This window comes from Phaenicophaeus curvirostris, chromosome 1 (assembly GCF_032191515.1).
Source record: "Phaenicophaeus curvirostris isolate KB17595 chromosome 1, BPBGC_Pcur_1.0, whole genome shotgun sequence".
In the NCBI taxonomy this organism is placed as follows: domain Eukaryota; kingdom Metazoa; phylum Chordata; class Aves; order Cuculiformes; family Cuculidae; genus Phaenicophaeus; species Phaenicophaeus curvirostris.
The window spans coordinates 85,244,873-85,271,291 of record NC_091392.1 but is presented as its reverse complement, the minus strand read 5'-3'; the positions used below and the strand labels follow the sequence as shown (position 1 = coordinate 85,271,291).

Sequence of the window (26,419 nt, the reverse complement as noted above, 5' to 3'; positions counted from 1 at the left end):
CCTGTTTGCCAGCTGTGAAGATTTAAGGCCCAAGCTGGTTTTGCAGAGAAATTCTGAAGTTAAATAGCAGCTTCACAGTATTAATGTGCTTTTTTTTCAACTTTTTTTAGTTCTGATATGATACAACCAAAGTTGGGGAAATCTGAAATACCTGTGCTCTGAACTAAACTAGGCTCTGTCAATTTATTCCATTATAAGCTGAGTTACTTCCCCCCCGCTTTTTTAAAGGGTAGTTTGCTTTTTCATTGAAGGTTTTCACTAAGAAAGGCACCCCCTGTCAAAAGCAGCAAAATCAAGTTCACCTTCTGCTACCCTTAAGGGGCACTGGAGCGTTTGAGCTTATAAGTCTTCGGATTACCAGGACAGTGTTGGATACCTGAAATCCAGCACTAGGCAAAACTACTGGTGAAATCCTATAGAACAGGAAACTGCTGCACATCAGGAGCCTTCTTCCAGTAGTGAATACTGATCTAGCAGGATGTCCCTGCCCATGGCAGGGGGAGGTGGAACTAGATGATCATTAAGGTCCTTACAACCCAAACTATTCTATGATTCTAAAATACAGACTAGCAATTAGATGGCAAGATAGCTTTTAAAAAAACCCAAACCAAATGGATTTTGCACAAACATTTAGAAAATGTTTCTGTTGACTGGATGAGATGATTTGTTGTTACTGTGACAGGTGAAAAGCAAGAGTTTCTGCAGCTATATTTAAACTGCCTTAACTAAGAACAACTTGACTGCATTATTTTTTGAACAAAGGCATAACACCTGGCTGTAACATGGGTCTGGGCTCAGTAGTTTAGTGAATAGAAATGGTCTAACTCTGTATGATGCGATAGAAGAGGTAATAGCAAGGTGAGCGGAAGACAGGTCAGTGCTTGGAACAGGATGATCTTTAAGGTCCCTTTCAACCCAAACCATTCTATGCTCTCTTCCCCATGTGCAGGAGTTTCTCAGACTGGGGGCCATATACACTCAAGCGAAAGAGAAAGCTGGCAACTCAGCAGCCAAGAGAGCTTGCGATGGTGTTGCCTCAAAGCCTTTTGGCAAATCAGCCGTTAAAACTGAGTGCTTTTACAGTATGAGAGCACTGGAGAGGAAATAAGGCAGGATAAAGGGAGGGATAGGGTAACCTTTCCATCATCTGTTTTACCTCATGTCTCTTTAGGGGCAAGAGAAAAGGACATACAGCAACAGCAAGCAAGAATCACATCCCATAGAAAGCATCTAGACTAGATGGGTTGAATTTTGGAGAACCCCTGTGGGAAGAAAATCAATACAGGCAGGAACAGATTACAACAGTCAGCTGACAGATTGGTTTGGTAGATATTCAAAAGCACTTCACCTAAAAGGTCCCTATCCAAAAGCTCTTAAGTAGTCTAAGCTATTATAGCATCTAAGGGTAGCATCCTGAGAAGCAGAGAAAGCTGATCAAAAGACAGAAATCACAGGGTATGGAATAAAAGATCAGTTTTCACACTAATGGCCGGTCAACAGTTGGGTTCTATACTTCTCAACAGTATTTTAAAAAAGGAAGTAGGGTAAGGTGAAAATTTGCTGGACGTTAGTCGAGGTAATAAAAATGAGGAACGAGAGGTGAACCTTCTAACACTGAGTGACTGGGCAGTGTAACAGGAAACTATATCTGGCACAGGTCAACGAAGAGCTGCACACGCTAGGGGAAAAAAAACAATCCCCGTTTTTCATGTGAAGTGAATAACTTGCTCACTTACTAGACCCCGGCATTGTAAGTGTTCTTTAAATAATCATCTCGGTAACAAAAAAAAAGCAAACTGTTATAACCAAGAGAGAACAGCTCACTGCAAGTTATTACAATGACCCTGTAAACACTCAAGTTTTTAATATAGTGAGGGGAACAGAACTGCCCGTAGAACCAGCAAAAGCTTTGGGAAAGGGCAATGTGAATGATGGGGTTAATCCGTTATTTTTCCTATAAAGGAGCAACTGAATTATCTATAAACTGTACAGGTTGTTAGAGAGGTGACTCGGATGAGGGTGGAGAAGGATAGAAATGTGACAGAGGCCACTAAGAGCTAAGTGGTTTGGAGAACGGCTGCGGCAGTTTAAGTAGAACAGAAGTTTTCCAGCTTCTGCAGCCGCTGATGAGGCCAGAGGGATGAAGGCTGCCCTCCTCATAGCAGTTCATCTCCAGCTATGCCTTCCAGGCCCTCCAGCAGAGGTCAGGGAAGACAGCTGGTAGCAGCAGCCCAAGATGACTGTCCAGCTTCAGAGCCTGAGCTTTGCTTTTGCATGCTACCTTAATCAATGTGGCAATTCTATCTACTGATAAAGCAGTTTCCGGAGGAACTTAAAATAAGCAGACAGAATGTATATATGAACAGAATATAGGATATGCTGTAGAATATTTGGGGTAACATTTTTCTCCCCAGAAACTGTACCACAGTGCCATTTTATCACTTCATAAATGGCACTTGAAAGCAGAAGAGCAGAAAGAAACTACAGGCAAAAAATGGCTTTAACAGAAGAGATGGGAATAATTAAGAGAGGCAAGTTTTACTTAAATACTCTTCTGAGAAACATCAGAATGTAAGAGTACTCACTGCATCTTAAGACCAGCTACTTTTACAGATACAGACCATAGTTTTTCAAACATTGTTGTTAAGATTTGCAACAGCTAGCAATTCATTTGAACACTTTACAGTATTTAACCTATAATGTTCAAAACACAGAGTTCCTGATGCCCCATCTGTTTGTTTCTAGACTGTTCACTAGCAAATGCAGAAGTATTCCAGGGTAGTTTCTCCTCCTCCTGTCCTTCCCAACCCACAAGGGAGAGTAATTCTGAGAAAAGGCTCATAACTTCAGGGAAAAAACCAAACAGACCCCACTATCCTCAGCTGTCAGACACCCATGACATTCATCACAGCAGCCTAATTCACAATTCGTGTTAGAAATCTTGAGAGTTACACTGTTTATGAAGCACCTGAGGAATATTCTCTACCAGATCAGAGGGAAACGGCTGGACTGCAAAAAAAAAAATGCACAAGACAACTCATAAATGACATAACTCAAATAGTGCACGTTTATTCTGAACGGTATTTCTAAAGAGTTTGAGAAAAACAAAAACATGCTCCCGATGTACAACAAGGGCAATGATATAGATTCAAAATGGACCATCTTATTGTAAAGAATTTGCTCCCCCTGCAACTTAACTTGTAACATCGAAAATACATCTGTAAACTGCATACAGCATACCTTTGACTAAACCTTAACTCAAGAGAACAGGGGTGGTCTTCACCAAATTAATCAGGAAGCAGTTGCAGATTCAAAAGAAACATCCAAGTCAGCAAACACTTTACAAAACACAGACTTTGTGCATAGCAGCTGACCCTGGATTACAACATGGGGGAGAATAAAATGATTTAAAGGATCGAATTGTCACTAGACACAGGGCACCATCAAGAATTAACAAAACATCACATAAGTTTGTTTTAATTGTAACAATATGTCATATTTAGTTGGCAGGTTTAACCATTAGCTGCATCACAAACTCAGCCAGGTTCTGTATACACAAAATAAAATCTCTCCCTTCCCCTTCCCAAAAACAAGGAATACCTCTCCTGGATGATTCTTCTTCCCCTGTACCATGGTTTCCTCCAGTAGGAGTCTTTTGTAGGCAATATCTTCATACTTCAGCTGACGTATGACAAAACCAGTTGCAGAGATTCGGGGAACAACTCATATATACACAATTTACACTCTAAAGCTGTTAGTCGCACACATTTTTCATGCTAGATCTTCATCCAGAACAGGAAGTGCCGGTGGTTTGTTTTTTTCCACTGAAACTCCCAACTTTTAAAAAATTTAGTTGTTCATCTGCTGCTGTTTCAAGCTAAAAGGAGGTCCTGCAGCACAAAGTAACTGAAGTTCTCTGCAGTAAGCCCATACTTCTCACCATTTCAGCGTCTCTGGGTAACAGCACTAAGATAAAGCATTCTCTTCCCACACTCCACATGGCTGATACACTAAATAAACCACAACTGTTTGTCATTCAGAACTACTGACCTTTACTCGCCCTTATTCATGTACAGGGAACACAGCTTTCTATTGAGATTTAGATTAAACCTTGTGATCCACATACAAAAACCGTTTTCCAAGATTAATAGCCCGGGAAAAGGAGTCTTATATTTGTGGTGGTTGCTCTCTCTTCCACCTCCTACAAAACATTTTATCAGAAGTTATAATGAGGCAGGCTTGCTGCGTAATAGGAGCTTTAAGAATTGTTTTCAGGGATACATTCATAGAATGATGGCAGCCCAAAGCAAACAGAGACAGAAACAAAGATTAATCCAAGTAAGTTCAGACATCAGACTCGTACTTTTAAACCTGAAGGAAAACTGTCTGTGAAACACACTGATTTGTGGAAGCCTACGACAACAGCAAATCCTAAGAGTTCATATCCCAACACCCATCTACACAACCCAAACACTTATCACTTATTTCTAGAAGAATGAAGAGCACTTTGCTTGGCACCAGAGGCAGCTATGGTCTGAGTTACAGCTGTGCTGCGCAAACATCCTCAAATACAATACTATCTCACTCCCCCCACATACTTCTCTTGGTTTGGTCTACAGATGGCCAGGGAAACTATGTTGGCATAGGACAAGTTAATTGTGCTTCAATACATCCCCTTCTAAAAAGATGCTGGAACTGCCAACACAACCAGAGCAAGCAGGTCCTAGCAGTACTAAAAATAAGCTTTTGTCAAAACCAGGCTGCCTCTGGCCAAGGAAACCATTTGCATCTTTCTAGCCAGAGTCTGCCACCGAGTGGTGCCAACACAGGTGCTCGGGCCATGCAGAAGGGCTCTTGTTAGAGATCTGCCCATTCCCAAGACTCAATTAGTGCAAACCCAGCAAATAAGAGTAGCTGTTTTCCAGCATAGGTATGTCAAGATGCATTCCAACAAATGCTACGCACCTCTGGGAAAGAAGGACTAATTCTGAAGCAGCTTGTATAGTCACCCCTCAGGTATCAAAGACCACATAATGTGCAATGAATGGTGCAGTCCCTTGCCTCAGCGCAATTCCCATCTCAAAATCCTTGGTTCCCAAGTCACCCTTGAATGACCAGACAGCACCTATGAACCAGATACTTCCTGCAATGCGCACTACAGGTTGGAGGTTTTCAAAGCGGATAAATTCAGATGCAGATATAAACTTTAAAAAACAAACAGGAAAGGGATTGCAGTTCCATATCAACTTGGGGGATGGGACAGGTTGGTGTTGTCTCAGCTCAGTGCACTTTCCCAGGTGCTTGGAGAGGAGTCCAAGCTCAAGATGGTATTTGTATTGGCATACATGAAAATGCTGGCAACAGTGCATAGAAAGGTGCACTGATATTCACGCAAACAAAGCCTGAAAGGATGCAACGCAGAGCTTAGTAGAGTTTACTGTAGCTTTGAAGTTACAGTACTAGGAAGAAGCCAGTCAGCCTATTTTCCAAACCCATAAAATTCTCTAATATATGCTGCTTTCTCTGGTGTTCTGTGAACACCCTCTCATGAGAGGAGAACTGCATTATTACAACTGAACAGGGAGAAAGGGGAAAAGAATCTTCAAAGGAGCAAACCGTGCAGTTCTTAACCACCTCTTCCTGAAGGAGCACAAACACAGCAAGCCAAGCCAATCCCAAGCAAATCCAGGAGACTCCTGCAAAGCAATGCGATTAGGGTCAGATTCATGTTTGCCTTCTCAGCCTTGCTGCCCAACTCCCTCCACGCTTGCCTCATCTCAGATTTGTCACCACAGATTTAGTAGCTGTAGCAGATTTATCTGGAGATGGGTGCTTGCCTTATGTGATCAAAGCTGGAAAGGTGGTCACAGTCACTTTTCCCATCCCAACAACACAGATAAAACTAACTCTCCATGAATCCTACAGCATCTCACCCATTGCTAAAGCAAGGGTCTTGCCTCAGGATTCATATTTTTACAAGTATACTCTTGCCAACACCTGCAGTTGTGTGGAAGAGCTCTTACTCTGGCAGAATCTGCTGGGAGTTGGGTAAATGAGAAAAAAAACAAAACAGAAAACCAAGACCACTCTAAACCCTCTTCACGGTCAGTTAAGAAGTGTAGCACCAGCTTGGGTGAGGACTACTTAAAAAAAAAAGCGCATTCAAAAAGATCAGGCCAGACAGAGTGAAAAGGTATGGTTAAGTAGCCCACCCTTCTCAGCAAAAGATGGAGGAAAAAGCCATACTCAAAAAATATTGGGGAGAACTAAACATACTTTTTTGAGGTGGAGGGAATTAAAAGGAAGGATCCCAAGTACTTATGTAACATTCAAAGGTTGGGGGGGGGTGGTAAAGTACCCTGTAGGTTCTAAAAAAAACCACAATAATGTAGGAGTCAAAGGACAAGATACTGCTTTTCCTTTTCCCCCCCATTAGATTTACATTCTGCTTACTGAAAGAAATAATTCTGAAGGAAACTTGTCATCAGGATAACCTGCTCAAGCCCTCCACACCTCAAACTTAAGAGATCTGCACACCTTTTCCCACCCCCAGAAAGAGGAAATAAATCCCCCAAAGAAACCTAAAACAAAGAAAAAAAAACACAGAAAGGAGAGCTCAAAAAAAAAACAACAACCCAAACAAATAACCCCAAACATGATTGGAGAATCCTTGGAAGAAGCATTACATTTTGTTGGAGAGAGGTCAAGAAAAAAAAAAGGATGACGGGGTTGAGTAAAAACAAAAAAAAAAAAGAAAGAAAAAGAAAAAAATATCAAGAGGCCTCTCTTTCCTTATTTGGCGACAAGCAAGTGCAAGAAAGTGTTCGTTGGGGTTTTGTTCAGTTGTCGGTCTTTTGCACATCTGCGTTCTGGCCAAGACAAGGGGCTTTGAGGTTTTTCTGCAGCACGTGAGCATCTGCGGGCTCTATCCTCTTGTAGTAGTTTTTCTTCGTCTCGATGATCTCAAAGCCAAACTTTCTGTAGAAGTCAATTGCAGACTCATTGCTGATCTGGACATGCCTGGGACAGAAGGGAGGACAGAGACACAAGTATCAGCTATTCTGCCTCATACTCAGAACAGTCAAAGACAAGGTAAAAAAAGGAGCTATCTGGAGAGAGGCAGGAACAACAGCCTAAGTTTAGGACTGGAAATTTCAGCCTTCCCAAATCAATCCTGAGCTAACGCACAGCTCCTGGACAGCCTGTGGCAATCATTCTGAGAAGTAGCAAATGTTTCCCCTCAGTAAAGCTCTTTTAACGAACACAAATAGCAGAGACTCTCTGAAGCCTTACTATCTTAGTAGTTCCCATTTTTCTTAATCTAGAAGTGACAGATATTTTGTGGAAATACATAACAAAGTCTCACTGCAGAGCCAATTTTAACTTCCTGTAGTGACACTTCTTAGATGACCAAAACAGTTGTCTGACCCATGATCCCTACAGAATGAAACACTTGTTTCTAACTACACTCTCCTCACAAAAAGCTGTGGCAGCACAAAGTAGCCCTATGAACTTACAAGGTCCTTTCCCCTTTTATCTACCTCCCCCAGAGTTTTACAGATCCCGATAGCACATTTAAACAATTTCAAGGTCTACAAAACAAGCAGCCATTGGCTCTTCATTCCAAACTACTAGGACAAGTTCTATTAAAAAAATAAATCATGTTTGGCTCAGAAAAAAGGCATTCATTTAACACTCCCAAAATTCAGCGGACACGGCACAAGCCCAATGAATGACTCTGTCATGACGACATGCTGCATAACCATAAAACCAAGACAACTCTGGAAGCAACAGCAGAATAAAAAGATCTTGCTGTTAAGCCCAATAAACATCAAATAGCTAAAAGGAAACTCCATAATAATGACGAGTTTAGCCACTGATATCAACTTGTGTACTAAGCTGCATAACATTTTCAGATAGTGCACAAGCAACAGACATACTAATAAAATCCATAAACTACTGAAAGAACTTTGTTATGCCCAGTTTTGGGGGCTATTTATTGGTATTCCAGAAAGTTACTTTGGAAAGTGGAAAGAGGGATTACAAAGGACTTGTTTTTTTGCATTAAAAAAAGCACGCAGTTCCTTTCCTGTGCACATGGTGCGAAAGCAAAAAGGAAAGCATATGTCAACTAGCAGGCACCTGAGAAGAGAGTTCATTACCACTTCTTCTGAGACAGGAATACAAGCCAAAACCAGCTTCACTCAAACTCCTCTTTAAATCTCCCATTCCTCTTACAGAGATGGTACAAAGCTACAATAGCAGAGCTCTTGGAAGACTTTGCATGTCCTTGGCAGAGGGGAACTAAGCTAGAGGAAAAAGTCATTCCATTTACAGTGATACTAGCTTATGAAATACTCCTCACCAAGCATCTTCAACAGTCCTAGAAAGAGTTCAGGGTGCAGTTCCGTGGCAGCCATAGCTGCTGTGGGACTTTCCCTACCAGTGCACTGTGACTGTACTGGTAAAAGCAACCAGTGATGGACAAGGAAGAAGCTGATTCAGGAAAGCCATCTGGCCAAAAACTGCTTCAGCTCACTTGGTAAAGCACAGACAACATGCACAGGAAGAAGCAGAAGTGTGCAGCCATCAGCAAGGGGGAAGCAAAGCTTTGGCATCTACGGATTTCAGGCTGTTTCCATGGGGACCTACTCCGATGACAGTGCTCTTTTAAGCAGCTCTGTCCTCACCTCAGTGATCGTTCTCATGTCTGCGTCATGCCAAGTGCTTATGTAGACATGCAGGTATTAAAAAAAAACCACCCAACCAAACCCCAAAGCCACACTAAAACCAAAACCAACACCCAACAAAACCAAAACCAGCTTCCCCTGCTGGGTCAGGTCATTGACCTACTTTACTGTGTTGCTGCACAAAGAGCTGACCTGGCACAGTGCAAGAATGAGAATCAGCAGTTGGGCCTTGCTGCTGGATGTGAACCTAGACTCTTACAAGCACCTCTGATCTGATGTTCTGATCTACACAGCACTGTCACAAAAGACAGACAGCAAACTCATCTAAACTGCATGCGCGACTCATGGTATTTTCTATTCTGAGGATTACACTGTATCATAAAAAGAGAATTCTTTTGCAAATTTTTTTTAGTCATATAGTGAATGTCATTTTGTGACTAAACTACTTTCAGACTTTGTAAATTTTCAGAAGCTCTTCTAAAGCAAGCAAGCTTTTGGTTTTCTTTGCACACAACGAGCCCAGAGTATGTTCTCTAGCTTTCTTTCTAGGGATGTCCCATGACCCCGCTGAAATACATCCTAAAAATGCTCTTGGATCTCCCTCCCTTTGCTCCAATATATGGCTCTATCCATCCCTCCAAAAATGTATGAGTGCAACTCATTTACTTACAGATAGATGTTGTCAAAAGTGCCATCTTTTTCACAGATGTTTAAGACATGATTCAACATTTTAGTTCCTGTTAAAAAGGTAAAGAGATACTTAAAATCAGAAGCGCGCAATCAAGTCTGTACATAGCTAAGGGCCTCCTTGAGGAAAGGCATGTTAACTATAAGTAGGATAAAATTATAGGGCTTTGTAAGAACCAGGAAAGGCAAATAAAATACGGTGTGTAAGTATTTCACTATCTTTCTGACTGCTAACAAAATTTAATTTATTGAGGTTTTTTTGCAGGAAAGAAACAAAACCAAACAGCCCAGAAGCATATATATGATTCATCCAATTTAAATACTAGCTTCAAGGTCTCAAACCCACCTCAAAATATGGTCAAAACAATGAATAAAGCAGTGAGAGCAGGTGAGAAAAGTATAAAGCAGTGAGAGTAAGTTTTTTTAATAAACACCTAGTAAAATAATTTAAAATAAAGTTATCATTTAATTCCAGTTTGTCAAAACAAACAGGTTAATGTAAGGTCTTGATTAATCTAGGCCATGGATTTGTGACATAGAAAAGAACAAATTGCAGTATAGACAGGAGTAGTTACTATCCCGAGCAGCAATTATCAGCAGTGATAAAGACAAAATAAATAGGAAAAAGACCCCTACATTTAGAAGAATGAAGAGATAACCTAATGAAGAAATGTTGTGTTCTACTTACACATGACTTGCACATTGGTTGCATACCTCTAACAAATTATTGCATATCTCGGTGCATCAATTTTCACATATATAGAAGCACAACATTTACATCACAGTATGATAATGCAATTAAGATTAAAATAATCTGAAATCCTGAATTTGAAAGTTGTACAAGAAATCCATTTCTAAAAGAAATCAGGCAGGAAAACTAGATCACATTATAAATCATACACTTCCCCAAGAACCTTTCCAAAGAAATCAGTGGTCTGAAAGTGCACTATCTTGGTTAAAACTCTGAAGGAGCATTTAAAAGGCTGAACAGCAACCTGGTTTCTTTGATGAGTCAGACAGAAAAAAAGATCCTACTTACCTATTCCTAGCCTTCGGTAGGGTGCCAGGCATCCGAGTGTCATGATGTACAGTCTCTTCTGATTCTGGGAGTGATCCACCCTACAGCACACTGCTCCCACTGCAATATCATTGAAATAGGCTGCCAGGGAGGGAAACAAAGTATTATCAGTCACAAGTCTCAAACTGTACATACAGCTCTTTCATTTAAACCCTGCATTTTCCCTCCTTCCCTCTTACTAATTCTCTCATCCAAAATATCATACATTGTGGCTTAGCACTTGGAGTGAAGCTACCAATAATGCTCTGACAGTGGTTGGCTTAACGCAGCTCAAACCAACTAGCAGCGATGGCAAGAGGTACACTGGCAGCACCATCTCTCAAGTTTTCTGCTGTAATAGAAATCATACTTTGTTCTCAGCAAAATGGAATCTATTTAGAACACAAAGCCTCTGAAGTCAGGACTATAGGTTTTTTTTATGTTCCCAAACAGTTAATTTTTCTTCATGTAAGACAACAAAACAGACAGATCTGCTATTCAAAACCATTACAGATAGCAATGACGAGCACTTCTGCCACCACAGCGCACAATGACCAGCAAAAATCTTTCGTACCTAATTTGGCTAGTTCGCCAACCTCCAGTACATCCTTGTAGAACTTGTCATTGTAGCTGACAGGAAAAATGACCTGGTTTAGCCTCTTCAGCTGCTTAATGTTGTGTGGCGTCACATCTCCCAGCTCGATCCGGCTACTGGAACAAATCAAAACATGCTTAACATCTGGCACGCTGCAAAATTTCTAAGGACACCCAAAATTAATTATTTTATTTATGCTTAGAGAACTGTCCCACCTAATAGTCAGTTCAATACCTATCTGGTCTGCAATGTTCAACCCATACAATTAAGGATTCCATTGGTGGCTGATTTAACTCCCAAACCCAATTTCAGTCATACTATACAGTCACAAGTTTCTCAGGCCACACTTAACACTGATAGTGCACGTGTGGTTTATCAGGTAAGAGACAGGAGAACATGAATTTCTGTAAGAGCATTAGCTTTAACTTTACCCTATTAGTTTCCTCACTAATCATCAAAATCACAAGGCAGGATGAAGGGGAGAAACAAAAAACAAAGAAAAGATGGGAAAGACAGGAGGCTGGAATAGTGACCAAGAAAATTAAGTCCTATCCTTGCTTCAAAGACAGCCTTAATTTTACCACCTATCAATATAACGCTTATGCTTAGTCAAAGTCTTTACTAGACTCTAAAAACCAACAATAGTGTGTGCAAATTCATAGAAAATAAAACCCCAAGATAACCAAAATATTTTCCCAAACTGTCACCAAAACACGCAGGCAAGTACAAAGCCAATGTGTGTTGAGTTAGAAACACACACAATTCTGGGTTCATCTCAGCTTTGCTTTACTGAATATATACAGACAAATCAGATTGTTTTCTGTCCAAACATTGGTGAAGACACAAATTTGTTCATTCTAGTAATGCTTTCCATTAATGCTTTTTTTCTTCTAGCTGCTTTCCATCTCCACTGCCTCTTGTGCCGAGGCAGCTTGTTCTTTCAGATTTTTTTTTCCTCATTTTTTTTTTCCTTCAAGAACTGCACTAAGCAACGTGGAGTAAAATCTGCCTCTGCTTTATTAACTGACCTTGCTTATACATCAAAAACCCTAAAACAAATGGTAGCCCAGATATCATATCAGTTTTAATTGTCGCTACCAATGATGGGTAATAAATACATGATGCTTTCTAGGCACCGTCCTGCAGCCTGCTAGGCTATCAGAAAAAGCTACAGGAATGGAGCCTTTAACATTTACTTTAAGAAGCTTAACTTGCCCTCACACTCCTTTTCTGTTACAGGAAGGCACAGTTTTCAGTTCTGCAAAGACATCAAAGATCACCATTGCCCACTCTGGTAAGACACAGATGAGCCTCCTTAGGAAACCCAGCAGAAGCTAAAACACTTGCAAGGAGAACCACCCAGGATTGACTGATTGACTGCTGGTGATTTCGTAGTTCTCCATCGAATTATGTGTTTCAGTTACTATTCAGACTTTATGGATGGCATTTACACATTGAACTTTGCTGGCTCTGAAGTCTCATCTTTTATCACTCATTTGCTGAAGAGATTCAAAAGCCCCCTGGTGCCAAGCACTCTCATGCCTGTATGGGTATCCATAATCTTTCCAGGCAGTTTCTCATGTCTTCCCCCCACCACCCTGAAGATGTCTATCTTTTTCCTCCCTCACTGCAAGGGCAACTGCTAAGCAACAAATACAGTCTGCCCAATTGTACAGCAATTTTTTGAGAGACGTTTCACTAGAACTGGGCAGCATGTTCTGCAACAGTGATCTCAAGAGTGACAGAAGAAGAAATAGTGTCCATGTTCTGGCATCTCATCCATGTAAAAATACCCAGGCATATTAAAAACAACAGCAATGGGATATATTTCTAGGGTCCCTAGCTATAAACCACTTCATTGTGCTGAAACGGTCTGCAGTATCTCTATTCCATGACTCCTACCCCCACCAGCCCTTTGTTTCACAGCTTCTTCCATCTTTTAGATTATTTTTGCTCTCAGGACTCCTTTCTTCATGTATCACCACTTGCGGAATCCCCTTTGATAATTATATTCCAACAAAGCAAGTACTGAGCTAGTAAGGATGATCTCCTCACACCACAGAAGTACTCCCATTGTAAACAGCATGCTATCAAAGTTATTAGATCATGGGGTAACTGTCATACTTGCTTTCTGCGCTGCTTAGCACAGCTCTTCATCCTAGCAAGGCAGAGCTTCTTCAGGCACATAGAAGGCAAGTTGTGCCCTTTTCTAACCCCAGCCAGCAGCACTGCTACCTTTTCCTCACAAAGGGCAGGAAAAAAACTGTAGCATGTGGACTCCTGGGTGTATTTGTGTCTGGGAGAGAATTTTGCTGGAGTAGTGCACCCTGATAATCTCATACCAGGAGTGATGAAAAGACCCAGCAGCCTCTTTTGCTGCAGACTGCATTAGAGTGCAAGCCAAAGGGAGCAGGTCCCAACTGCCCAGTTAGCCCTGATTAACTGCAGAGCAGGACGGCCATAAGGGCAAAGGAAAACCTCACATTCACGCTCAGTTCCTTGAAAGCCTAGACCTCTTGTCCAAAAGATTTAATAGTATATTAGCCTTGGTGATATGCTTTTTTTATCCACAGATACAAGCTTCAGTAGGTCAGCAATGGCAGCATGAACTCTTACAATGAGCTCACAGCAAAACTGTTACAGAGCAAGTCCTCTTCATATCTGAGCAAAAATCTCCAACATAGACTATTACCAGGTAGCATGTTTTGCAATATTATTTTTTAATTAATTGGTTATTAATGAATGCATGAATCAATCAGGTATTAGAAGACAGTCACTATGGAATATTTATGTTTACAGCATAGCTGCTGAGCCAAGATATCACCTCTGAGGCTGGCATCAGGCCAGAAGAACAAGTTCCAGTGGCAGGTGGCTAAAAGGTCCTGTGGACAGATTTCCCCAAGCTCTTGGGCTCCCCCACAGCCCTCACCACTTGCCACATTCATTGCTCTCTGGTGCCATCTCTCTCTGCCTGCCTCCTGCGCTCTGTCACTAGCTGTTTCTGTGTTGCTCAAGAGTCGCAACAGGTCCAGTAATTTATCCTGGAGGACAATATGAAAAAGGTTTGAGAAACACTGCACTGAGCTATAACCTACTTAAGTGTGTAAAATAAGTTTGTTTAAATAGCACCTACTCAAACCATAAATTACTTTAATGTCTAGCACTAGCTGGTTAAATCAGCACTGTATCTCTTACACACAAAATCATTTAATAAGCAAACTAAACGAGGACAGGGAAGGAAGACCCACATCATCACTTTGCCCAAGGACAGTGCGGCAGAAGTGCCGATACAGCCTCAAGTGAAAACACAAGAAAGCTGGCACTGCTGCCAAAAGCAGCAGTCTTGCTGTCCCCAAGCCACTCATTTACATCACTTTGCTGGCACAAACATTTGTGCAACAATGTGGTGAACCAACCCCAATTAAAACTAACCTACCCCAGAAAAAAAGTTTAGTTTTAACCCACATCAGTCCCTTGACTGGACTTTCGACATCAGTCTTCTGCCAGCACAAAGAGGAGAAAAAAGTTGCCCAAGGCAGAATTGGATAGTTCTTGAGCAGAAGTGGCAGCCTACCCTAGTTTAAACTGGAAGTACTATAGAAGAGGAGCACAGGGATCATCCAGTATCTGCATGATTTTGTGGCACACCTTATCATTTAGCAAATAAGATGCACTTAGAAGCTAAGGACTTTAAACTCAAAATATCCAAGACAAAGCACCTGACAAACTAGTCACCCCTTTCTTTTCATTGCAGTAATGGAAACAGCTTTGAACGCTTGTTAATAGCTATTTTACAGGTAGACTTGCTTCTTCATGTTATCTCTCAGCCAAATCGTTAACATAAGTTCACTGTATAAGCTAGGTCTGATTAGGCCAGTCCTGCACTCCAGCCTAGCATAGGCTGTACCAGGAACACCTATCCTCTGCTGTTGCAAAGAAAAAGATTAAATCAAGAGTTCAAATTAGCATATGATAGAACATAAAGATGGGTAAAGAGCCTGAAGTGCCCAGAGAGACTTACTCTTCCTTAACAGGTCATTTGATTCCATTATGCCAGTAACATGCCTAAGAAGACACACAATTATTACCCGCATCCCACATCCCAAATAGCACTTCATAAGAGCATGCAATAGTCAACTGTATTAATCCAAGGTGTTAAAGTTTCTGGACGAAGTCAGCCACCGCATCCCAAGCAACTGTTTTTAATATGGAGGAATGACAGACTCGGCTCATCGTGTCCGGCTTCTTATTACTACAAAGCTCTACAAATCCACACTCTTTCCTAGATGGAATATCAGGCCTCTTAAGCCGCTTAAATACCTTCCACCGCAAGGCTGTTTCCAAGCTACCATTATTCCTATAGCTACACTTTCTTCTGACTCCATTCTAAACATACTCAAGCTCTACCCATATGCTGTGCCTCATTGCTCATTAGCTTCAGTAGCTGACGGGTACTAATAAAGCCTATTGCATGTGCCTTTTCAGAGAGCTACCATAACCTCTTTATACTTTCCTTCCTGTAGCTGAAGTCAAGCTCCTGACCTCCTCTTTTAAGACTGGATCTTAATTCCTCCCATTGTCATACTAGCTCTCCTTTCCAGTTCTTCAGATCAATTCTCCTTAAACATGGCTAATCAAAACTGCTTACGGCACCCCAATACTTACTGTTGCCTTATACAAGGGTAGCAAGGTGTTCCCATCTTTACTGGAAGCATTTTCCTAACATATCCTTAGCCTATGTTTGTGTTTCTCACAAATGCAACATACATTGACTCGGCTACTGAGGAAAAAACCCATGTGCTAAGACTTCACTAGTGAAGGGAACTGGTTTCTGGTGCATAAGGCTGCTGTCCCGCAATGACACCGCCCAGCTAGGCAACAGCGGAAGTGAACAGTGATCCGAGAAATCCTAATGGAAGTGGGACGTTAGTGAGGTGACATGCAGCATTACTGAAACTGGATGCATGCCCAGAATGTCAGCGTTAATGCTCCTGCTCTTGCATGCCAGTGCCCCAAGATCCTTCAAACAATTGCTTGGAAAAATTGCTTTTTCTAGGACCAAATGCAATCCAGTTAGCCCTACTGCAGCTGCATTCCTCTATCCGCAGCCTACTACAGGGCTGCCATTCAAACTTTTCCCTATAATGCCAACTAACACAGGCTAAATAAGACTTTTGTGTTTGCTTACGCTAAGGCTGCATTTTGCTTCTCAACACATACTGAGGAAGAACTGCTATACAGAACGATAGCTTAGGACCGAGCCAATTTCCAGAGTTACAGCTCAAGAGGAAACGTAGATTCAGTCCCAAGGATTAACAAGTATTGAACACAAGTTCGGAACCAACACCTAGAAGAAAAAGGGGGAATTCCAAGTTTCCTAATCCTGCAAGAATCTCAGTCTCATTCAACTTTAAATAGCACAAGCCTTTCCCCAGAGGGATGTGCCTGACTGAAAGAGACCTCGGTGTAAATGATAGCTAGGCTCAGGCATCCGGCATGCTAAATTTAGCAGAGCTCTATCTGCAACTCTCAAAACTGACTGAGGTATCATCGAACAGTCATGAGAGGGAGCAAGGGGAGAAAAGGGCCCTAACAAGTTAAGAGAAGGTTTGTCACCCACTAAGCGGCCAACTAGCTTTATTGCTTCTATTTTGGCTTCCAAGTCAAAGCAGGAGTCTAGACAGGATAATCCACTCATAAAATAAAACCAAACCAGAGCTATCAAAGCTATAGACCTGAAGGTTGTGGCTTTGCTTAGATTCAACTCCAAAGCCAGAAAAGGCCTCTCTAGTGTCTCAGGGTTGGTTGTTATTTGGCAGGTGGGGCTTTTTTTTTTGTTTTCTTTGGTTTGGTTTTGGGGGGTCATTGGTTTTTTTAGGTTTTGGGGTTTTTTTTCCTCAACAGTTAAGCTGTCTTGCTAGGTGCAAAAGTTAGCCTAATTGCTGTGGACAGACCAGTATGTTTTCAATTATCTAGAAGATCTGTGGGCTGTAAATCTAATCTGCTTCACTTATCAGAAAAGCAGAAGTACAAGCCTAGCATGCAATCTTACCAATTTGCTTCTGAGACACCTGATCTTTTTTAGTCCCACTTACTACTGAAAACATGCATTTGCATGACATCTGACACCCTGCTGGAAGTTGCCCCCAGCTGTGTGCTGGACTGAAGAAGGGCAGTGATGTACAGAGGAAAGCTAAGCAATTTTAGAATCAGAATTAACACAAGGCCTCCCTCAAGACTTGTGATTCAAATGGATCTCAGTGTGAATAGGTTTCACTGGCATGCATCATAATTTCCCACTTCATACTTTGCCTCTCTGGAGTAAAAAATACATAGCATATTACAGTCAAGGTTTTTTTATTGTATTTGGATAATTCACTCTGCTTCAACCTAGAAAACCTCGACCACTGTAGAAAAGACAAGTCAGTCTTCACATGCAAGAAGTAAAGTTATGCTGTAATAGCCTCACAATTTTCCCAGCTGAAGCCTGTTCTTCTCTTCTTCAAGAGTCGTGCTGGGCCTCAAATCTAGACTCAACTCTGATCTCAAAAAAGACAATCCTAAAGCTAAAGCAGCAGTACAATCACAAAGTATCTCAGCTGTCTGATTATGCGAGTGCAAGGGTCATTTCAACAAGTGTCAAATAAAAATAAACTTTCCCAAGAAAATTAAAAGCCATCTCATCCTGCAGCTGGTTACAAACAGCAGGAATTTTCAGGCAGGACTTTCAAACTCCAAAATATCAGAACACAGTGGGGTTGATCTAGAACTTTGTTTCAGAGCATCTCAAGAGGTAAAGGGTTAGATATTACATCTGCCTATCTCACGTGCATCAGTCAGGTGAAAGAGGAAGCAACTTGCCTCTGACCATACAGCAAATAAAGAGCTGCCAGAAATCCCAACTCTCCATTGTTGGTCTAACCACTTTTCCTTATTATTCAAGTAATCTCAGAAGAACATTCAGATTTTGAACCACGATTGCAAAGCAGAAGTACTTCACCAGTTCGAAACAACTTAGCTCAAAATTAGTTCAGTGTCTCCATTACCAACACCTTGAGACATCTTAACAGTTATTGCCACTTTCCATACCCTCAGTGTCCTGAGATCTAACAATTATAAACCTTAGTTGCCTCCCAGCAGATTGTGAACTTTCGCTAAGTAGTGTTCCCAGAGTACCTAGAAGATCTTCAGGTGAGAACACAAGCTCACCTTCACACTCAAAATAGAAGTGATGCTGGGTTCACAAAGTGTCTTATTTACATAAATCTACATAGCTCAAAGGCACTTCTTGTACTTATGTTGGGTAACAAACTATAGAATTGACTATTGCTTCACACAAACTATTTCTACAAGCCACTGAAACATCTTTCTTTACAAATGCCTGTGTCCATTAGATTAGCAAAGAAAAAAACAGCAGGTCATTATGCGTCTCTTGCCTGTATTTTGGATTTCAGTCTCGGGGTTGGTGTCTTTTAGAGGTGTTCAAATCATGAATTATATAAAGAATACACGGTGAAAAATTCACAAAATGTGCTATCAGTTTTATGCACCTATCTTCAAATACTTATAAGGCAACAATAATTGCAAATACCTAATTTACCAAGCACAAAAAGCTACTGTTTTCCTCTGTCCTTTTCCCAGCTTTCAGTAAAAATGAATTGTTATCAAATGAAAATATACTCTAAAGAGCTAATTATTAAAAACCAATAACTCCCCTTTAATAGCAATTTTCAACCTCATTTGTGATCTTCACTCACAAGAAATTTCAAGTGCCATGTACAGGAAACTTTCACAAGCCTTAAACTGCTGCCCTGGATTTCACCCTATACTCTCAAGAGAAAATAAATACAACAGTCAGATGATGGAAATGGGAATTTTTTTTTCAGGGATAGAGACTCCAGTCTGCTAACAGCTCAAAATTACATGAAACCTGGAAAAGAATGGGGGGGTGGGGGGAAGGGGTGGAGAAGAGGAAGGCCAAGAGAGCTCAGGAAGTACTTCATGCACTAAGACCTTACCGTGCAGCCCAGTGTTTTCAATCCATTTTAAAAAAAATCATGCTGCCACCAAGAAAATTCAAATACCTTGATCTTAGTTACCTAGTGACAGTGTTGTGGAAATGATTTTGTCTCTGTTTTCTATAAAGCCTCATATTTTTTCCTTCCCATAATGAATTAATTCAATATGCTTTGACACAAGTACAGTTACCCCATTTCAATGCTGCGCTTCTCTGTTCGCAGTCTTCAAGTCCAAGAGTCTCCAAATAACCAGCAATCCTTCTATGCATAGTCTGCTTCTCTCTCCCCCTCCACCCTGCTTTCTCACCTCCAATCTCCCTTTTGACAAACTTTTGCTGCCCTTAAGCTCCCACATAGTTCACTTCTTCCCTTCCCCTCTGTTAGCAGGGAGCAGAAAGTAATCCTGACATTGCCTGCTTCACTTAGAGCACTTCTCTCTTATTAACTCCCAAGCAAATATAAAGATCTGACTTCTCCTGTCCCTTCCCCCTCTGGGTAAAAGTTCTTTATACCTTCTCAGATTATTGGTCTGAACACTTCTAATGGTTGCAAAATGGGCAAGCTTCAAGTTCTGAATAATTTCCACTCAGATAAAAGCATTTTTCTGGCTCAACCATCATCCATTATTCCCCATTTTAGAAGAGATTTAGCATGGCAAAGGAGGATGCATCATTTATCTCATCCTTGGGAGATGGCAGCAGACTCTGTGGCACTTGGTGATTAACTAACAATACTACATTTTTCACAGAAGTGTCCCAACCTAGCAAGCCAATCTACATACTAACTAGCCACACAGACACATAAAAATAATGGAATGGTCAACCACAACTCAAAAGCCAAGACTGGGTTCTAGGGTGCTTCAATGAAACAGCTATAATCCCTATGCTACCTTCCTATCCTCACAATACTTCCTACTTCATAGAATATCTTTAATCTGGTTACAGAACTAAATTTGAAGTGGTAAGAGTTATAAATTAGGTTAAAGTACTGATAATAAACTGCACTGAGTTTTTATAAACTTAATTTACCAGATGAAGATATTAAGCCTTCTGTAATGGTCTAAATTTACCATCCATGAAATTAAATGGAGAAAGTATAGCTCATGCTTTGATATTTCTAGATTCCAAACAATCCTAAAACCAAACAGTGATTTTCAAGCTCAATTAGCACTTCTTGTCTTGCATCCAGTGCATATGACAATTCAGCAGTTTTCTCAAAAACTTGGAACTTCTACCCATGTACATTGAGCTTAGCACTGTGCCTTGCAAGTGGAAGCAGATCAATAGTTCTGCATAAGCTTTGCAATACCATCTCAGAAAAGCAGAGATAAAACCATCCGTGTTCTCACGAGAAACACACACAGCTTCAAGACCTTGAAGGGTTTATTTAATAAATCTGGGCAAGACAAGCAGAGATATCAGAGCTTACCCATAACAATTCACTGTACTGTAAATACACTACTGTTATTTTTCTGTTATGCTTAGTATTTCCCAGCTGCTGGGATATCTCTTCTCCAAAGGCAGCCAGAATAGCACTCACTAGGTTTCAAAGCCTATCAGTAACAAAGCTGTCCGCAGCAGCAGCTCCCTGTTGTGTAGCATCTGGTCTGAAGGGCTCTTCTGCAGCAAGACAGGACCCTTAGAAACTACAGAACCTAAAACTTAACTGCAAACATGTAAAAGTTTAGAGGCATCATCCTAGAAGCTTCTTACTGAAGAGTAGTGCACGTTACTTTCTAAGACAGCAGTGTAACAGCACTCTGCTGCCCGTTTCCACCAGTTTTTCATCAAATGGCTAAACATACGGTGCCACAGCACAAACCCAAAGCTGTTTCCCAACAAAACTAGAGAGAGGTTTGGTCAGTGTGACAAAACACACGTGCAGGCATTGGGCCCTGCTTGTAACATGCGCTACATGCTCTGTACATGAGCTGGCGCTCCTAGTCACATTGCAGGTACAAGCACACAACGGAGCACGTGTCCTGCGTTACGCCCCTAGGGTAATGAGGATTTTAGGCAGGGGCAACAAGGAAAGGCCAGATGACTCATTCTCACAGGCTTCATCTCAACTTCAACAGGTCAGGAAAGCACTCTTACTGCAAGACATCAAAAGGCCACAGACAGCGACCAGCAAATGCTGAAGAATTGATGCAAGATTTTTTTTTCTTCCCTTGAAACTAGTAGCATAACTACTCTAATGAAAATACAAAAACGGGGAGCAACAAGTGAATCAACACTGCAAAAGCAGTTAAGTGCATGGAGTATCATTTACATGTGCTCTACAAAAACAGGCAAATTACTACAAGAAAAAGTAGAATCCAAGGCCATTCCACTGCTATTATTCTCATGCAAAGCCAGTTCTAAAATAGATTTTCAAATTCCAGAACTAACAATAACAACCTTTGGGAATACAATACATGAAAAAAAGAAATTAATCTCCAGAGGATCATCAAGTTCACTGACAGAACAGTGAATTACCTCAGTTTTTTAAAATTTGTGTTCAAAAAAAGAGGAAACATAACAAATCTCTAAACTATTAAAATCGTTCAGCAGATGAGGATAGAGTGAACATAAAGCAAGTATCACAAAAGCATGTGGGAGGAAATAGTAACTACCAGTTCAGAAACTCATCAAATAAGAGAAAACCCACAATTTTTAAGCAGGTCAGAAAGCAAAACCATCTTTCACTAATTCTGAAACTACAGGTCCTCTGAAAAAAGAAGTACCTAACCTCAAACACCCTGATGACAGACACGCTAAAATCCCCTATGCACTAACACACCGCTACATGCTATTTTGAGTTCAGAGCTAAGGAGGGCTGCAAGCGACACACATTGACTACACGATCTCTTCGATTTGAAATTTCAAAACATCAGAGAACTTGCTAGTTTCTTTTTTTAATTCTTTGCCTGCCAAAGCAGACTATTCATAATCACAAATGATGTTATGGAGCTTAGTGCTCCCAAAATTATATCTGTACTTTGTGGTGTGGATTCCTGTGCAAGGCATTACACTTCCAGAAAGAATTCTCTGATGGAGTCAGTTTGTTCAAAAGGACTGATCCACAATATTGGATTCAATACTGAAGACAGATCGGATCCTTCAAACACCACATTAGTTTCTGTATGTCAGGAGCTGAAGCTTTAGATCTATTTTTGGACCTATCTTCTGACAGTGCTTGTTTTTTAGGGATCTCCTCCAACCTTTGTAGCTTGAATAACAATTTGGTTTTGTTACAGAGTTTCCCTGTGTAATTTACTACACCACTTCTGAAATCTGTCTACTACTTTGATTTTCTCATTGTATTTAAATTGGGTTATTTTTCAATTTGAGTTCTATGGCCTATTTGCTTCAATCTGAATTTTTAGAGAACACCTGGATTCAATTAGAAGATTTTTGATTCTGCACAAGAACTTGCTGCGTGATGCCAACAGTATTTTGACGAGAGAGGAATATGCTTCTCTTCAAAGACATGAAGGAGTACCAGAAAAAGTGGAAATACTCAAGTACAGAACCCCAAAAGATCAGCCTCCTGTACATGAACATAAAGTAACAGAAATAAAGTTTAGTGCTCTGGAAGCAGAAGAGGGGGGTGGTTGGTTTTTTTCTCCATAGCTTTATTCTTTCAAAAAAAAGTTACAAAAAGTAAACAATTCCCCAAAGTGAGAACTGCTGAGCAGTGCAAGCAAAGCCAGTGCTCAGCCCCTCGGGGAGAGCCGCAGCATGGCTGCCCTGACCTGTCCAGGCCACTTTCTGCCTCACACATCCAGGCCCCAGTAACCCTGTCCCTCAACTCAAGTCTGATGTATAGCCCACACAGGGCTAAGCTGGGAAAACCAGCAGAATGGTCAACAGAAGATAAAAGGAAACCCAGTTTTGTCAGGAGCGCTGCTGAACAACAATCACATCAATTGCCACTTCATCTTAGCTGATCAGTGCTTCTGCTCTTCTTGCAAATTCTGTCATCCTCGTTACGAGGTGACTAAGAAGCAGGATGCCCTGTTTCATTCAGGGCAGTGCAGGTGAAGAAAGGATTGCCCGATATCTCAAACACACCTCTTTAATGCCAGCTGAAAGTCAGTTTATGCAATCATCATTGAGCCTCTTTCTACAGATACCTACCAGCCCCTCATGATGCCTGAAGCTGCTTACACACTGTGAGAAATAAACTAAGTATCTGTTGTCAACCAGTCTTGTGTGTGACCTCACCCCAATCACTAATAAGCTAAACCCCTTACCATTTCTTAGTAAAAGCTTAAGTGCTTCGGCTTCCATTCAACCCTGCCTTAAGCTGCCAAACTGGTATAATAATACCCAGCATTGCATAACACCAGGTTCAAGGGGATTGGTCTAATACTCCTTTGAGAAACAGTTGCGGAAAACTTTCTTTGTGCGTAAGAGGAAACTGAGGCATGGAGTGGAAGGATCACATTTTGTGGGGAATGGGTGACACCGAGATTAATAAACATTAGGTGATTTAACTAACACTGAAAAACCTGTCCCAAAGTGACCTATCCAAGGTCAGGCAGGCTCTCTGCCTCCAGAGCAGAACACTGACACTAAAGGTCTCCAGTCCCGTGTTCAGACACTGCACCTAGCTGCCTCCACCGAGCAGGAAAGTGAGTGTTTCAGCCAAACACATCTGAAATCTCTACGTTTTCAAGAGCCACCAAGATGTGAAGCCAGGCCCAAAGCAGCCTGGTACAAAAATCAGACAAAAAACACAGCTCGTTTTCATCCATTCACATCATACAGCCTCCATGAAGATAAATGCTGAAGACCTAAGCCCACAAAAGTGCTAAGAGGATGTTACAAACAAAAGCACTGCAAAACCTGGATGCCCTATCCCTGGAGGTGCTCCAGGCCAGGCTGGAAGAGCCTATGAGGAATCTGATCCAGTGGGAGGTGGCCTTGCAGGGGGGTTGGAACTGGATGATCTTTGAGGTCCCTTCTAAACTAAACCATTCTACGACTCGAAAACTACTCAACTGTGGCTGGCAGCTTTTTTTGACAGAACCAACAGTACTTCTTCACTATTGCCAGACATGCACAGGAGACTGGCCAGCATGCCCCCCCCCACCGTCGACTGTGTTCAGCTGACAGGTAGAGCCTGTAACCTGGAATCACTCAGGAGCCGCTGGGTCGCTCAGGGGCCGGACGTGGAGAGTCTTTACTCCAGCAGCAAAACAGATTTTACAGTGAGGGAGCTGTCACTCGGCTGAAAGGGCTCCACTAAACAGCGAAGGGGTCGCTGGTTTATCTTCCCAGAACAGAGCTCCAGCCCCCTGCGGCACCTAGAGATGAACTAATACCCCTCCTGCCTGTACATATCCACACACATCCCCCGGCTTGTCCTGCGGTGGCGGCCGGCCCCCTATCCAGGAGATGGGGGAGAGAAGGCTAACCGTATCCTGGGCTGCATTAAAAGAAGCGTGTCGAGCAGGTCAAGGGAGGAGATTCTCCACCTCTACTCCAGTCTTTTGAGATCCCACCCAGAGTACTGTGACCAGTTCTGGAATCCCCAACATAAGAAGGATATAGAACTGTTGGAAAACATCCAGAGGACTATGAAGATGATCAGAGAGCAAAGCACCTCTGCTACGAGGACAGGCTGAGAGAGTTGGGCTTGTTCAGCCTGCAGAAGAGAACGTTCCGGGCAGACCTCATAGCAGCCTTCAGTATCTGAAGGGGCTACAGAAAAGCTGGGGAGGGACTTTTTACGACGGCATAGAGTGATGGGATAAGGAGGAACGGCTTCAAATCAGAAGATGCAGATTTAGACTACACATTAAGAAGAAATTCTTCACAACGAGGGTGGTGAGGCACTGGCACAGGTTGCCCAGGGAAGCTGTGGCTGCCCCATCTCCATCTGGAGGTGTTCAAGGCCAGGCTGGATGGGGCCTTGGGCAGCCTGATCTGGTGGGAGGTGTCCCTGCACATGGCAGGGGGGTGGAACGGGTTGGGCTTTGAGGTCCCTTCCAACCCAAACCGCTCTACGATCCTCTGAGAGCCCCCCCGGAGGCGGCGGGTAAGAGGAGAGTCGCCCCGACACCGCCCCTCGACGATCGCGGCGGAAGCGGGACCGCGGCGCGCGCCGCTCCCTCTCGCGCCCGGCCCGGCGCGAGCCCCGCGCGGGAGCAGGGGGTGGGGGGGGGGACGGGCGGGAAGGGAAGGCGGCTCGCGCCGGGCCCGCGCTCCCTCACTCACCCCTTCATGGTGCCGCCGCGGCCTGGGCGCCGCCGGCGTCCGCGCTCTCTTCGTTCAGGGCCCGGCGGTGCGGGTGAGGCTCCGGCCTCCTCCTACGTCGGCGGCTCAGCCTCAGCGGCCTCCCCCTCCTCCTCCCGCGCCCGCTCCACATGGGCCGCCGTCTGCCTCACCGCCCGCCTCGCCGCCCCGCCCACGTGACCCCTCACCTCACGCCGCGCGCGAGCGCACGACACCCCTCCCCGACACTCCTTCTGCGCATGCGCTGGGCCTCACCGCGAGGAGGGGGGACGAGGAGAGAGGAGAATCATAGAATCACCAGGTTGGAAGAGACCCACTGGATCATCGAGTCCAACCATTCCTATCAAACACTAAAACATGCCCCTCAGCACCTCATCCACCCGTCCCTTAAACACCTCCAGGGAAGGTGAATCAACCACCTCCCTGGGCAGCCTCTTCCAGTGCCCAATGACCCTTTCTGTGAAAATTTTTTTCCTAATGTCCAGCCTAAATCTCCCCTGGCGGAGCTTGAGGCCATTCCCTCTTGTCCTGTCCCCTGTCACTTGGGAGAAGAGGCCAGCACCCTCCTCTCCACAACCTCTTTTCAGGTAGTTGTAGAGAGCAATGAGGTCTCCCCTCAGCCTCCTCTTCTCCAGGCTAAACAACCCCAGCTCTCTCAGCCGCTCCTCATAAGGCCTGTTCTCCAGACCCTTCACCAGCTTTGTTGCTCTTCCTCTGGACTCGCTCCAGAGCCTCAACATCCTTCTTGTGGTGAGGGGCCCAGAACTGAACACAGGATTCGAGGAGCGGTCTCACCAGTGCCGAGTCCAGAGGGAGAATAACCTCCCTGGACCTGCTGGTCACGCCGTTTCTGATACAAGCCAAGATGCCATTGGCCTTCTTGGCCACCTGGGCACACTGCTGGCTCATATTCAGTCGGCTGTCAACCAACACCCCCAGGTCCCTCTCCTCCAGGCAGCTTTCTAGACAGACTTCTCCTAGTCTGTAGCACTGCATAGGGTTGTTGTGCCCCAAGTGCAGGGGCACAGGGGAGGAGGCAGAAGGAGGAGGAGAAGGAGGTATGGGATGGGGGAGGAGGAGGGGAGGAGGAGGGGCGTGGCCATGCCTCTCCCCCACGTGACTTGGGCGAGGCGTTCCTGCGCGGATGG

The 26,419-nt window shown here is 42.9% G+C and overlaps 1 protein-coding gene across 2 annotated transcripts; it reads right to left on the bottom strand.

Annotated features, from left to right (window-relative positions):
- Positions 1 to 3,044: 3,044 nt before the first annotated feature.
- NAA50 (N-alpha-acetyltransferase 50, NatE catalytic subunit) lies at positions 3,045 to 25,429 on the bottom strand. Of its 2 annotated transcripts, none has more exons than XM_069866546.1 (5): positions 25,254 to 25,429; positions 11,009 to 11,145; positions 10,417 to 10,536; positions 9,361 to 9,427; positions 3,045 to 7,020 (listed from the first exon to the last, which is right to left on the bottom strand). In XM_069866546.1, the coding sequence occupies exons 1-5, from the start codon at positions 25,259 to 25,261 to the stop codon at positions 6,840 to 6,842; spliced, it is 513 nt and encodes a 170-aa protein (XP_069722647.1). In that variant the 5' UTR covers positions 25,262 to 25,429; the 3' UTR covers positions 3,045 to 6,839. The 2 variants fall into 2 exon arrangements, with proteins under 2 accessions (XP_069722647.1, XP_069722654.1); XM_069866553.1 differs by having other exon boundaries at positions 11,009 to 11,142.
- Between the last annotated feature and the right edge of the window lie 990 nt (positions 25,430 to 26,419).

Coding starts and splice junctions, on each gene's coding strand:
- NAA50 (XM_069866546.1), bottom strand. Junction 10,537..11,008: donor TGGCGAACTAGCCAAATTAG/GTACGAAAGATT, acceptor CCTCCCTGGCAG/CCTATTTCAATGATATTGCA. Junction 7,021..9,360: donor ACTTTTGACAACATCTATCT/GTAAGTAAATGA, acceptor CTTCTGTCCCAG/GCATGTCCAGATCAGCAATG.